The sequence below is a fragment of the Melopsittacus undulatus genome, unplaced genomic scaffold (assembly GCF_012275295.1).
Source record: "Melopsittacus undulatus isolate bMelUnd1 unplaced genomic scaffold, bMelUnd1.mat.Z mat_scaffold_244_arrow_ctg1, whole genome shotgun sequence".
Classification (NCBI taxonomy): Eukaryota; Metazoa; Chordata; class Aves; order Psittaciformes; family Psittaculidae; genus Melopsittacus; species Melopsittacus undulatus.
Genome location: NW_022994182.1, coordinates 76,524 through 91,964, shown reverse-complemented (window position 1 = coordinate 91,964; position 15,441 = coordinate 76,524). Strand labels below are relative to the sequence as shown.

Sequence of the window (15,441 nt, the reverse complement as noted above, 5' to 3'; positions counted from 1 at the left end):
AAAATGGAGAAGCTTAAATTAAATCAGTGTACTAGTAACATCTATCCAGCATAAGCTTAAATTAAATCAGTTTATTGCTGAAGTAAATCCAGCATTAACTTATAAAAACATGTAATTGTATTACTACATTCTTCCTATTTTTCTTTTGCACCCCTTCAGTTTTTACATTAAGTTAAGGCTTAATGTTTTGTACAGAGAAAGGTAACTAGAAGTAACTGTGGAGATACAAAGCTACAACCTCTCATGTTTTTTCTACTTTAGTTACAGTGGTAGAAGATGCCGGATTAAGTTGGTTACGAAAATCATACCAAAGGATGAAGGAGCAGGCTGAGAGAGAGAAAAGAAATGTTGAGGAAATTGTAGCTGAGAGATATGGGGTAAGAATCTTCAGCTAAATCTTTTTCATACTAATAAATGCTTGGAAAAAGTTACTTTCATCTAAAGGCACAAATACTTAACATGTAGTGTAAGACATATGGAAAGGAGCAGGAAAAAAGAGCCTCTGAAGCTTCTCTTGAGTGATGAAGACTTTAAAGCTACCCAGCCTTTTTTATCTTTTTTTTGCTAAATTTTTTTAATGTATGGGATCCTACACCAAATTTTAAACACATATCTTCTACATTAGGAAGTTCAAATGATCCCAATTACAAAGTACCGGAGTGCTTCCAAAATTATTATATATACTACAAAAACATGTTTTGTTCTTGTGCACCCACCAGATGATAATGCACATTGAGAATAACAATAATGCCAGGATAATTTGGAGAGCTATGTCAAATTTTACTGAATATGAATCTTCTGTCCACTTGTATTCTGCTCAGTCCAGATATACAGAAAAAGCTGCTTGCTTCTGAAGGGCTTAAAAGTCTTCAAAGTTTATTTTTAATAAAGCAGTCCTGCAATAACAATATTAAGTCTTCAAACTTGCCCCTCCTACAGATTATAGTATTTTTTTAAAGCATTCATTGAAGGTGTAGGTGTTGAATTTTGGCCATGGTGTTACATTTGAGTTTTCTGTGGGCTTTTTAATAAGGATAGGTTGGTTGTGGAAATCCTGGGTAAGATACTATGACTCCATACTATTGTCTTCAAACTGAATTGTAGTCACTCCTGAGTGATGAACCTAACATAGTGCTGTAGAAATTTTTCAATACCAGTGCTTGAAAAGAATTTTTAAGGATCTTCTCAAGAAGCTAGAGTTCAAACAGTGTGAGCTACTCTGGCTGCTGAAGTGCAGGACAGTGATTAAAAGAGATCTCTGTCTGACTTGCTTGTAATGTTTTTGAAGAGAAAAAAAATTAATTGGTGAATTTTCAGCTCAGAAGAGAGAAGAGGAACAGTCCTTATTTTGCATAATTGTCTAATGGGTAGAATGTTTATCCAGAAAGCCAGAGACAGTTGTTCAAAGACTGAAGCTAAAGATTTTGCACCCACTCTCCTGTGTTTTTAACAGTTAAACTAGATTGTAAAGTGGTTTAATGGGAATAACCATTGCTTCTTTAGAAGCTGAGCATCTGGTGAGCAGAAGTGCAAAGTTTATGAGTAAGAAAGACGAAACCTTTCTCTCTTGCTCAAGCCCCAAGTTTCCAGCTTGCCAGGAGGAGGCAGTTCTGAGGCCCTGGTTTTAGCACTTTACTTTAGAGCCATGGAATGGAAGTTAGAAATCCTTTAATCAGAAAGCCTACCCAGCAGAGTATCTTAGGCATGAGGCTCTAAACTTCCCTTTTTCATGCTGGTCTTTCCTTTCCACTCCATGCCTTGCCCATTGCACTATGATTCATTTTCACAGAATGGTGCCTTGCTTGTAATACTTTGTAGGAAGCTTCACAGCACCCCATGATCTGAAAAGCAGTATGACTGTTCTGTTATTCTTTCTTGCAGTCAATGGAGATATTTCAGTCACGATTAGATGAAGCTGAAAAAATTGCATCGAGAAAGGAAAATTACTATGGAAGTGGAAGATGGAAGAAACCTTACTATTCAGAAAGTGAGAAAGAGAAGAAAGAATGGAATATGAAAAAGGAGACACGAGATGAAGATGGTAGGAACAGGAACACTTTTGGGGGCTATACAAGGGAGAAGTATGGCAAGGGATGGGCGCAAGAAGACAAAGATCACAAAAGAGATATGCCAAGAGAAGACCAAGAACATGGACATGGTAGCACAGACTCAGTATTGAGAGGCTCCAAAGCAGAAACAATATTCCCATGAAAAACGAAGTCAGGGAAAGAGTTCATCTCTAAGCAACATGAAACACAGATTTCTGAAACCCTCTGAAGATGATTTATCATCTTCACCTAGAGTCCGCGAGTCACAGCAGTCCTCTTCCAAACTGACAGTTCATAGCTCTTTGAGTAGCCGTTTCCAAAAACCTAGTGAGGATACTGCGCTGTGGAACAAAACGCACAGAGAAGATAACAGTGAGAAATTAATGTCTGATCAAAAATCATCAGGTACTAAGGAACAAGTTCATGACAGTAACAGGGAAAGATCTCCAAGTAATGTAATAAGAGAAGTTGCATCAGGAATACCCACGCGATATCTCCGTGAAGAAACAAACATTATCTGACAGTAAAGCATCGGCTTCTAGGTATTTGACAAACATCTTTACTTGTCTTTGCTGTATTTTTCATGGCAAAGTGTACCAGAAACTGTTGTCTTCTTTATGACAGTATTAGATCTGATTAAATGAGATCTTTTTAGTTAGGAAGAGGCTAGCCTTCCAGCTGCGGCAGCTAAAATGGACCACTGTAGAAAGTGATGGACTCCTACTTGACTTGTCTTGGCATATTTGAGAATTTCTAATGATTGGTTATTTTTCTGCTTCCTTCAGTTCACACTGCAGTAAATGAATATCTTAGGTAAAAAGCCTACAAACTGATACCTTCGCTGTTGTTAAATTTATAAAATTGAACTTGAAATGTTAGAAAATGCTGACTATAACCTGAAATAATAAATGCAGCAGGGATAGGTTTGCCGCCTGTGATATGAACTCATATGTGAAAGTAGTAGCATTTGAAAAATAGTAGTAGGTATTGACTACAAAAGTGCATTTCTGTGGAAAAGAGGGAAGATGAATAGGAGTGGGAAGGGAGATGCAAACTAGTAAGTGATAGGAAATACAACCAAGAGTAGTACAGGAGGGGTTGTCAAGAAAGTAAGTGGTAGAGAACTGAGTTTTTGTCTACTCAAGGACTCATCTTTTCCAGTATTACCAGCTTGCTGGTTCCTCCAGTTGATATGAGCAATGCGATTATTACTGTGAATGTTTTCCTTCAGATCTTCCCACAATAGGTAGGCATGCTCAAAAGTATTTTAGAGTTAGGATGGTGTTATTTAGTTGCTTGGGAGAGCTGGAAAAGTAAATATTCTTGGTTGGAGTATATAAGGAGGATGATATCTGGAAGTGTTCAAGGCTAGGTTAGATGGGGCTTTGAGCCATGGGCAGGGACATGTTCACTAGACCAGATTGCTCCAAGCCCCATCCAACCTGGACTTGCAGGGGTGGGGCATATATATCAGTACAGTAGGCATATGATATTTGAGTACACAGGTAAATATGACTGTTTTTTCTATGAGTTTAGTGCTGCTGGTGTTTTACAGAAACACATCAAATGATGAGCCACCTCGGATCCTTACTGAAGAGGAGATGAACAAACTGGGAGCAAGGATTGTGAAAGCGGAACTCATGGGAGACATGGTAATGCCTATGAAAAATTTTCATGATTTACTGCATTTTTTCTTGAAAGCTGATAGTGATTTAGTTATTTAAAGAAAAAAAGAGTATTCAAGGAAATAAAGTCCTGCAAAATATATCAGTTAGGACTTAAAGATACTGCTTTTACTATAACTTCTGTTTTAAATGCAGTGGTTCTTGGACTAGAATAGAGGTTCAGGTCCCAGGTTTTTGTAGGCTAGGCAGCATAACCAAACCCAGTTGTTCTGTGCCTTTGTTATAGTATTTAATGTATTAAGCAGGTAGCAGGTGAAAACTACAAAGCTCCCGATCTGTGTCACAGCATAGACAGTGTCTGGAGCTTTTGTTGTTTCATCAGCTTTGTCACAAGTAGATGCCTGTGGTCTGTAGATCTGCTGTATAAGTATAGTTACTAATTATGATATGGAAATACAAAAACTGAAAGGAACCACAAAGGCCATTACATCCAGCTCTACAATGAGAACAACAGTTAATAATACTGTTAATTTTATATATGCAGTTTTTTTAACATATGCACTCTGAATTAGCCAACGGAAAAAAATATAAAAGTAAACGAAAACCCAGACAAAACCTCACAAACATCAATCATAGCGTACATAATAAATTAACTAATCTGTGCCTTGTTGCTCTTTCAATATTTTTTTCATGGCCTTTCCTTGACCAAATTAAAAGTGCAGCTCGTTTAAACAAGTTCATACACACACACACTGGAATACATGGTGATGTAACAGCATGTCCTGGTGGCCAGAGATTATAGTTGACCATGTGGGACAAATGAATTCTGAATCTATTTTTGTTACTGACTTGTTGCTTGGTGTTGATCAAATGATTTAATTTTGGGGCAGCAAGTATTTGGCTTGATTGTTGGATTCCAATCAATGAAATTGGTTGTATTTCATATTTCATATAGGCTGATAAATTGTGACTTAGCAATTCTTAGCAAACCAAGGTATTCTAAAATGATTTTATTTATTTGATAAACAGATGGATAAAAAACAGTTTACACAAAACAGTTCTTGTTTTCTACCCTCTTGTCCATTGTAGTGTCCAAAGTAAGGTTTTAAGTGCCAAAGTTGGGCATGTGGGGTCAAGATATATGAAACTGCATAGAAAAAAATGTCTGGGGGATATGTCCTTACTCTCATTACAAACGAATATGTAGCATAACCTGGAAAGGTTATTGACTTGATGTGTTCAGGCTTCCTTGTTTTGCTTCCTGTACACCTATGCTTAGCTATACAAAGCATTTGTTAGTATAAGTGAATAATGTTGAGGCATAATTTTGGCGGGTATTTTTATGACAGTGTGTGTTTCTGTACTTTAAATGCCTCTGTTCTGAACATTATGTTTTATCTCCAGTAAAAAATTGTGTCAAATATATTGAGATGCTTTCTTCAGTCTTTTGTGTCATTACAGTTTAAAAAAAATAACCAAAGCACAAAGAAATGGAATGAGTAGTTAATTCAGATATAAGGTTTCTGTAAGTTTTAAATGGTTAAACTAACGAGTACTACCACTTCTTTGAAGGAGTTAGCTTCAGAACTCCAAGAAGAACTTCAGAATGCTCGCAAATTGAGAGAAACTCAAGGGCAGATTCCGGCAAATTCTGGCAGAGAGGTAAGGGCAAAATATTCTTCTTTTCTTTGCGCTACACAACGGTATTGTACAGGTAGCAGCTGAATTACAGAGAACACAAAATGTACTCATTTACAAGGTGTGATTTTAGGTGCGTTACTTTTCAAATGGAATTGCACTTTTTGGTGGTAAACAAAACCTTCTCCATCATTCTTTAGCAGCTTCCATAGGAATTTTTTTACTGTTAGTATTTTGTAAGTAATGATACATCTTCCATTAAAAATAAACTTTGTATGTGTTGTGTTGACTGTGCTGGCTGTTACATAACTGATGTTACTGAAGAAGCTGCTTCTTCAAATATTGTTCTTTATAAAGGGTGGTATTCAAGAAGTGTAATCTTCTTCCATACCAACTTCGATATAGCTACAAGGAAACAGGGTTAATATCTTCATTTATGAACTCTGTCCTCAAGATGGTGAAGGAACTTTTAGGCAAAAACTAAAGTTATAAACAATCTTTAGTTTGTGAGAACCAGGACTGTTGCCAGTCCTGCTGTTTTGGACTTTCCATGATTTGCCAATTCAAATAGTCCAGTGGAAGGTGTCCCAGACTGTGGCAGAGGGGTTGGAACCTTTGAGGTCCCTTCCAACCCGAACCATTTTATGATTCTATGATTCCTTTACAGATACAGCAGCGTGGTTTATGTTTGTAATTCTGTGAAGGCTGGCTCTTGAACTGCATCATGCAGAACAGTATCAACCTCTTCACAGCTTGCTGTAAAGTTGCTCAACTTCCTAGGTTTGTGGTAAATTGGCAGACTTCTCAAACCATGGTGAAATCCTTGAAGTCTATTTGAAGTCATTTGGGTTTTAATTACTGCTAGGGCTTCTTTTCCAGAAGGTGAGAGTCTTCCTGTACATTTTAGAGGCTTGCTGTCCTTTAGGCCTTGTCTGTGCCTGTTTCATGGCTACTTCTAGCCTGTATTATGTGCTATCCTATCCTGTGATAGTTTCCATGGCAGCCCTACTGGTTTTACAACATCAAATTGAGTTTGGAGTACTGGATACAAGCAGAATGTGTATTAAGGGACCAATTATATCACCCCATGTATCTAAACAACCCAGATGTTCCAAAACCATCTTGTAACACCAGAGGCCGATTTATGCAGATCTATTTGATACTATATGAATGAGCCTTTCTGTAACATTGACCCCAACCCCCCCCCACCCCCCAGGGGATGGCCTTGATCAGTTCAGCCACATGTAGGTACAATAAGGTACTTGAAGCAATTTCCACAGAAGTGGTTTTCCAAATGGATGTCTCACTGATTCAGAAGTTTGATAGCTTTGCCTCTGCTGCCAATAATAAATATGAAACATCTGTTTCAGGCAGGTCTGCCTTTAGTTCCTTGTAACAGCATAGCCAGTGTTGTGTTGAAGGGTCCTGAAATGTGGCTTTGCCTTATTTTCACTTCTGTTGGGAGAACTGAGGAGATAAATCAGGAAGCATGAAGGCAATTCTGAATGCATCTCCCTAGGAAGTTTTTTTTCTTTCTTGACTAATTGAGCATGGATCGATTTCCCAATTGAGTTCATGTTGTGACTGAATAAAGTCTCATGCTAGTATAAGAGAGTGTGCATGGGTGTCTGGGGCTTGTACAGAGGAGACAGGATCAATTCTTTTGACAGCAGTGCTGGTTTATTTTGTGTTAAAGTGATGAAGAAACTACAATTGAAGGGACTGTCAAGTGGTAGCTTAAATCCTGGTTTATTTGTTTGTAAGTGAGAATAGAGGCAAATGTAGATTTTATAATTAGTTTGATTTAGGCAAGAATTCTACAGCAAGGAAGCTGAAAAATGTTGTTTTTAAGTACAGCTTTTCAAATACTGATGTTTGATTTTAAAAAAACTTGCATTTATCAGGTGATGTGTTTTCACCAGTTACAGATCCTGGTAAGACCACTTTGTTGCTAGTTTACATTTTGGCTAAAGTTATCTGTAGTTTGAAGACCTGTGGTTAGTGATGCATTTAGGTGTTGCAAGTAGGTATTTTGAGATGAAAGAAGCCAACAAGCATCTTTCTGAACCTAGAATACAAGAAAATTGTAAAAGATGCTGAAGCAGAAGTCCATAGCTGCATTGTGAAGTAAGACCCACTGGATAATTTTATAGCAGATAATTTCTTTGAGGAAGAGTTATTGTTTTTTGTTTTTTTTTTTTTTTAATTTTTTTTCTTCTTTGTGCTTATTAGTTAGGCTCATATTTCTTTTAAATGAAGTGAACACCCATGACTAAGAGCATTATAGGTTTTCTGCATGTGAAGGTATCCCGGATTAAAATTCCCTGCAGGCTAAAGGATGTTTGGATTCTCTTAATACTGAAAGAAAATAGTAACTTTTTTGCCTTGAACCATTTTAAGTGGTATTGAAGTGTTTCTTTTATGCATTACAAACCATTTTGCCTGTCTAATATTTGGTTTGCTGGCCTTCCATGTGTCCAAAGTGCAGAAAAGATGAAAATTTATTAGCTGTGCTTAACTTGTTTGTGGCTTTTGAGTAGCTTCATAAATGGAACTCTTGCATGAATCGAGAGATGAATTTTTCAATAAAATTTGGGTGGGTTTTTTTGAGGAGGTTAGTTTTAAATTTATTTGAAGAGAGTTAGTTTCTCTATATATTCCTCTTGGTTTTTTTGGTATTTCACAAGGAGTACTGTGGAATGTTGTTTGGGGATAAGAGCTCACTGAATTTTTTTCACATTATTTCCCTCCAGCCCCCAATTTCCAGATCATCTTACATATTTAAATTCTCAATTGTACTTTTTTCCTACTTATCTCCTATATCTATCTTTTAAATAAAATATCTATAGATAAATACAGGTTGTGTGTGTGTATATATATATATATATATATATATATATATACATATACATGAAACCTAAATAGAAGATAAATGATTTTTAATAGCGTCTGAACTGGTGTGCTATTGTAAGTATTTTCTTAGTTAATTGTTCTAGGAGAGCTAAGAAGCATTGCTGTTATCAGGCTTAATGCCTAAGAAGATAGAAATTTTCTGCTCTACAGTAAGCAGAAGGACTGTGGGAGGACACCAATGTGTATCAGGTTACCCTATGTTTTTCCCTGTTGAGTGAAAAGCCCTCAACAACAACGCTTTGTGAAACAGAACACAAGACTACACAAGAAGATAACTGGGGCCATGAGGTAGAGTTATTAATATTTCTTCACACCTCTAAATGTGTCAATATCTGATGTCCTTAAGTGCATCATAGATTATATTCTGTATTATTAAGTAAACATTTTGATTCTAATATCTCTAGATTGGATCATGAAATTAGATTGGAACAACAGTTTAAGTGATCTAGACACTGAACAAGCCTGATTTACGGCACATTGGATTAGATTGCTCTCATGGGGTAGAGGCTCTCTTTGTGTTGTAAATGGAAAGTCTGTGACTAAAGGCACTAATGCCTTTATGGCACTTAATGCCACTAATGCCTGAAACAGGTGTTTCATCTGGTTTTGTGTGCTTAGCTCTAGTGAAAGACATCAGCTTTTCTGAATGTATCATCCTGACAAAGTCCACAGACAGAAGTTAAGTGACGTGGTGTGTCTACTGCACGCTGTCTGAATGTCTCAGCTTGGGTAGACCTCCTTGTTGTCCACTGCAGGTTACTTTAAGCTTGTAGTCCTATGAATTTTAATATGATTATGATTATATTATCTGTTAAGTGAAATTTGGGGCCCTAATGGCTACTGTACCTACACACTTGAGTTGTATGTTATCACAAGGGTGAATTAATATCTAGATTGTGCTTGTTTTGTCTTTACGCTTGGGCAGGAGGCAACCTTCAGAGTCTACTGAAATAAAAAAAAATGGGTGAATATGCAAAAGAGGCATCTGGGCTGTATGAAAGGCCCAAACCGGATTTAAATATTTTTTATAGATAGGAGTATGTGATGGTTATCTTCAGATGCTTATGTCATGGGCATTTTGAGAAAAGTGAGGTTTCACTTTGAGCTCTAGTGAAGCTGTGTAAGAGTTGGCTGCTGTACCATAGGTCTTCTGATTTAAGGATAGGTGATGAAAACAAGTATGTAATGAATGTAATGAGACAGAAAATTGTGGAGATTTCAGAGTTTAAAAAAAACTTCCATGTGTTCATAGCTTACCTCTAAGTACAGTTTGTGTTTCTCTTATCTGAAAATGTTACGCAACTCTTGATATGAGTGCATTGGTTATGAGGATGTCACCTCAACCATTGTCAGTACCAGTCATAACTGGTGTAATTTATGATTTTATTGTGTTTTATCACTTAACAAAATATATCTTGAACACTAATAGTCATCTGAGGCCCATCATTTGCAGTGGTTTTTAGAGGTACAAAAGATGGGAGGTAAAATTTAAATGAGTAAGAGGCAGAATATAGACCTATAATGATCATCTAGTCTGACAGCCATTTAGTCCAAATTGAAAAGACAGATTGAAAACAAGTGGAAGAAAAGGTGATTCGTCACAGAATGGTTGCTCCAGGAAGTTATGCATGATGAGAGCTTAAGTAGGTTCAAAGAGAGATTGGACGATGTTCATGAAAAACAAATTCCTTGAGAATTGCACAGAAATGATGTCTGGCTTTTAATTCCTGAGTTACAAATGCTTCGAGGCATCCTTCTTTTTGTACTCCAGTAATCATTCACTTTTGGCTGCTGCTGGAGAAGACATGTCGAATTTTGGTTTGATCCAGTATAACTGCTTATGTTTTAATCTTCATATAGAAAGTGTCCTTTATGTCAATTTTAAATAATGTATGATGTGCATTATTTGTGTGCTTTGCTTTTTAATTTTTTTTCCCAGAATTTCCTTCATCTTCTGCTTCCTTTAGTATGGTCCTTGCATAAGAATTAGAGTCAAATCTGCTAAATGAAAAAGAGTTTGCTTTTGTGTTGATACAAACTGACTTAATTGTGTTTATTTTTTTAATCAGAACGTATATTGACATGATGCAAAATTAGGTAAATCTATGCCCAGTCAATAGTGGTGGATGAATGAAGTATAAGTGTATTCATCTTTTAAAACTGTTTTCAATTTCAAATGAAGCATGGCCTATAAGAAAAAAGCTTCTCAACACTAAGCTTTTTACCATTTTCGATAGCAATTAATCTGTCTGCAGGAAACAGAAAGTAGTCTGCTGAGAAATTGATAGAGACAGTTCTGAATAATGATGAATTGTGTTTAAAATAAAAAGTCAATACCAAATTGAATGAAAGGTAGAAGGTAGTACTTTAAGCAAAATAACATGGTAGAGGATATATTGTCATAGGGTATTTAAAAGAAGGGAGCAAAGTTCTGAAAAAGTAAAAAAAAACAAAGACAGGCTTTTCTGTCCTGCATTTGAGAAGTTGTAAGGCAGACAAGAAAGATTTCAGCGTAGGAAATCTTCATATGAATAACTGAATTCTCTGTGAAAGTTCATCAACATTCAGTCTGGTATGATTCATTTAATAAATGTGTTTGAATCATAAGGAATAAAACAGTGATTGAGATATAGGTATACAAAATAATAAAAATAATATATATTCTACAGGAGTTATACATTCCTCAGGGTAGAGCAAAAAAATCAGAACGAGATCTCCTGAAGGGTATGTAGTGCTTCTATGAAGCCTGTTGGTCATGAAAGATACCTGTAGTGCAGTAGTATTCAGTTTTGGCAGGTACTGTGTTTCACTTTATACTAAGCATCTGACTGATGTGATGCTGCTTCAAATGAGAAAACTTTTTCTGGGTTACTTGTTACATCTGTAAGAGTAACACTCTTCAATCCATTGCTTGTGCATCATGGGTGGAGAAGATTTCTAGGGCAAGAAAAATACTATTTAGCTAGTTTTATGTATAAGTAGGGCTCATCTTTTAGTGAAAACCTTGATAATATCAAGTGCTTCATGTACTTCAAATGCTTCTGTTTTATTTAGTTATTCTTCCTGAGTATAAATAATAATGATGATTAGGTTTCCAACACCTCCTCTTACAAACTACATCTGAACACAAATTTTAATGTATTGAAGGTCTGATGTTTAATTTGGATCCCTGAGATGCATTACAGTTCAGACTGAAAGAGAATTCTTAGAGAACAAGCTCAGTATAAGTTGTTTTTTCTTCTTTTTGAAGAAGTAATGCTAACTGTTTTTCAGAAAGGAAGCTGAATCCAGTGGCTTGGCTTATACCTCCTATCCCATTTATGATAAAATATCAGTCAATGCATTCCATTGTATATAGTTCTGCATTAAGAGAGATAGGATGGAACATGCTGCATCTTTAGAGAAAGTATTTGCAGCACAGTTATTACCTGAGACAAGTAAACCACATGACATGAAGAGTAGCTGAGAGGAATCTACTGTGGAACAAACCTGAAATAATGTTCTATTGGTTCCAATAATGATAATAGGGAAAAATTAGAATATTTATTTTTCATGTTTTCATGATTTGCCTTTTCAAAAACAACTTAAAAATTACAGTGATTTCTTGGAGAAAGAGCCAGTTACCTGAAAGTAAAAGTGGTGTGTATGTGTGTGCATGTGTGGTGATGTATATGTACGTATGCATGTAAAATTTAGATAGTGATTAATACTTTGCATTAGGAAGTGAAAGAAAGAAGAAAAATAATCCATATTTCTAATATATATATACATATACATATATATATATGTATTTTTTTGGTTTTGTTTACAAAACCCAACACCACAGAATACCAAATGACCCTGAAAATTAACATTCAAAATTGCAGGTGTTCCAGCATGTTTAGTTTTAGGTTTGGGAACTGAGATTATAAACACAGATATTTTTCTGCAACAAAAATATTTGGCTTTCAAAATTTACCTGTAATATACATTAATAACACATATTTGGGTTGCCTTTCACAGACATACCCACTGCAGTTATAGTAATGTTTTCAGACCTTTGATATATAAAGAATAATATATAAAAATTATTTAAAACTGCTCCTCAGGAAAATACAGCTGAGACATTTGTATGAAAAATAGAATGCTGAGGATTAATGATCCTCGCTAAATGCACAATAAAAATCTGTGCTTTCATTTGGAACTTCAGATGGTGGAGAGATACAGCAGCAGATGGCCTGTTTACTCTCAGCTGTTTTCAGCTCATCATAATTTCTTAATTCCGGCTGTTCCATCACACTTGAATCTTGTCTGAGGGATGGCTGCACCATTCTTTCTTCAGCAGAGCATGTTTTCCATACAAAGAGTTGACTAGCTGTAACAGGAACGGAGAATGATAAAGTTGGTATACTTTTGCAGAACAACTTTAATACTAGTGCATGCTTTTGTTGCTGTCAGTAAGAGAAGATTACACAATTATTTATAAGACAAAAACATATTAAGACAAAGTGGCTTAACTTCCTTAATGTAATTTATAAGAAATTGGTTTTCACAATTTAAAAAGTACTGGTGAAACTGTATCAGTAACTGAGTGCCATAAAATATCTTCTTGGTTTCGGTATATATAAGAGTATTAAAGGGCAGAGTGGATAAACAGAGTTCAAACTGATAAAGGCTTTGGAGTATGCTTTGACAGTAGAAGCAGAAGCCATATCAAAGTGCCACGCAGCACCTGTAGCTGGTGGTGCCATTTTCTCTAGCTCTGTTTTTTCTCCCAATACTTTGTTGAATTTCTGTGTATTTTTACTGCTGTATCCACACTTTCACTGTGTTTCCTCAGAGTAAGTTTTGGTTTTCCTAACAAATTTGACACCTCTCCAAACCCAAGAAAAATCAAAAGTAAAAACCTTTGTGGAAACCCTTTCTGGTGCAGTGGAAACTTCCAATCTGAAATGGAAGGTTAGAACCTCACTGATTCTTCTCCTGGTCTTGGTACAGCCTTGGTAAAGAAACGATATTAAACATTTATGGCCTTAAAATAGTTTACGTGTAAAGCCATTTATAAAAGTGTGAACCCTAAATTAACAATTTATTTTGTATGTGTAAGCAATGAAACACAATTATTGTGTTCAAAATTAGGTTTTGAAAGGAGAATTTGATCAACCAATGACTATTGGGACCACCTGGTATTTAGTGTAATTACATGTTAGGTCTCATTAGCTCTTGCTACCAATGTAAAGCAGACGTATTTTATAGAAATAGGCTGTTTAAGAGGAGCACTTAAACTATGCACCCATCCTTCAAAAGGAATGAAGTATTTGGTTTTGGGCCAGCACATCTGGATAATGAGATATGGTTTGTGAGATTGCATGTGTGAGATTTTCAGAGGTTCTTCATGGGTTCTGCACTGACAGCTGTGCAGAGTGGGGGCTCTCCACTGGTGTGTGGAATGAAAGTGCCACTATTAACATCAGTATTAAATTTGTCATTCTGTTCTGCCTTTCTAGGTAGGAAGATGTTATAGGCTCCTTGCTTTTTTGAAGTCTTTCTTCTGATGTTTCCCAAAATACATAGGTGTGATAATGACTTGAGGGTGTGGATATATGTGAGCAGAAGCTCAAAAGGATGCAGAGTAAATCTTCTTCCTCTGCCTTTTTCTTTTTTTTAACCCTTTTTTACATATGCTCCTTTAATAATTCTTTTTTCAGGCTGGACTATTTTTCTGATAAAAATGCAGCTCCCTCATGTATCTGAATTATTAGATTTATTTGACTTAATCTGTTGCTTTCAGTTTTTCTGATACTACAGGCTCTGAAAACACTATATACCAGAGCTGCTTCTTATTACCCTCACGGTTTTATATTACATTTCTGTCTTGGATAAGATGAAATAGGAATTTGTGGACTTGAGAACCAACATGCTGCAATCTTTTCTTTTTTTGTGGCCTGAGTATGTATGTTGTGTATCAGACGTTCTTGTTAGATAAACAAGCTATTTGGTCATCCCACTTAACAGGTTTTCTTACACCCCAAACCTACATGGCTCATTGATGGTATGGTTAAATGACTATCCATTTTGAAGTGTAGCTGACAACATAAAATATCAAACCTGCATGTTTAGACCTTTTTTTAAAGTTGTATTTGCAAAGTTATGTGACTTCTTGACATCCGAAATTATTATTGTTAGACTTTTCCTATTGCTAGGCAGATCACTGGACACATTGCAAGCTCCTGTAAGTTGCACATTACCAGTTCCAGTCTTAATTTCACCTGCTGGCAATGCAACTCTTAGTGATTTTGATCTCAGGTTTTTGTGTGTGGCCATTCTACTCTCAGGATCCTATTCTGATCACCCTGTCTCAGAGATGCTCTAAGAAAGATTTTGAATGCAGGATGATTGAAGGTATTCAATATAAAGAGGAGATGAATAAAAAAGCCAGGTATTCTGAATAGTAAGCAGTTTAGCTAAATACCCTTTTTTGTAATACAAGAAAAAAAGAATTGTTGAATTTAAAGGGCAAGCGGTTTTATACCAATAAGACAAAATTGTTTACATAACATGTTACTAACCTGTGTCACTCACTGACCTGGGAAAGAAAGGATAGAGCCTAAACAACGAGTGGTTTTCTAAGTAACTAATGTAGGTGGTTTTTTGGTGTCTTTTTTTTCTTTAGTCTCATGCTTTATACATGAACTTAGCACTACCTGATGAAGATACTGTTATGTAAACTAGTTAATTTCTGTGTTACAGCCTGCATTAAGTTTTCTAATGCTTCTCCTCACTGTTAAGCACAAGGTGCTGATTATGGCAGACCAACCTTCTGATCCTGTAAAACCTTTTTTTTAATCCCATTTTTATGTTAACATTAATATGTAATAGTGATGCTTATTACTATGTTTACTGAGTCTGGATATACTCAATTTTAACCTAGACAGAAGTTTACTCTTGCTTCCCTTCCACATGCTTCTATTTCTCTTAATTTTCATTGCAAATCAAATATACGAGTTTTATACAATGGACTGCTGCCACAGACTTGTGACCATGAGCTGGCAGTGTGTGCTCGCAGCCCAGAAAGCCAACCATATCTTGGGCTGCATCAAAAGGAGCATGACCAGCAGGTCGAAGGAGGTGATCCTGCCCCTCTGCTCTCCTAAGACTTCATGTGGAGTATTGTGTGCAGTTCTGGTGTCCTCAACATAAAAAGGACATGGAACTGTTGGAACAAGTCCAGAGGAGGG

At 36.1% G+C, this 15,441-nt stretch overlaps 1 protein-coding gene across 1 annotated transcript in view; it reads left to right on the top strand.

Annotated features, from left to right (window-relative positions):
• Window positions 1–261: 261 nt before the first annotated feature.
• The window catches only part of LOC117438408 (CWF19-like protein 2), a gene marked incomplete at its 5' end in the record, with an annotated part of 50,324 nt that continues 35,144 nt past the window's right edge, over window positions 262–15,441 (top strand). The window contains 6 exon segments of the mRNA XM_034073936.1: window positions 262–377; window positions 1,882–2,196; window positions 2,198–2,509; window positions 2,511–2,590; window positions 3,604–3,700; window positions 5,246–5,335. Coding sequence (XP_033929827.1) covers window positions 262–377; window positions 1,882–2,196; window positions 2,198–2,509; window positions 2,511–2,590; window positions 3,604–3,700; window positions 5,246–5,335 — 1,010 coding nt within the window.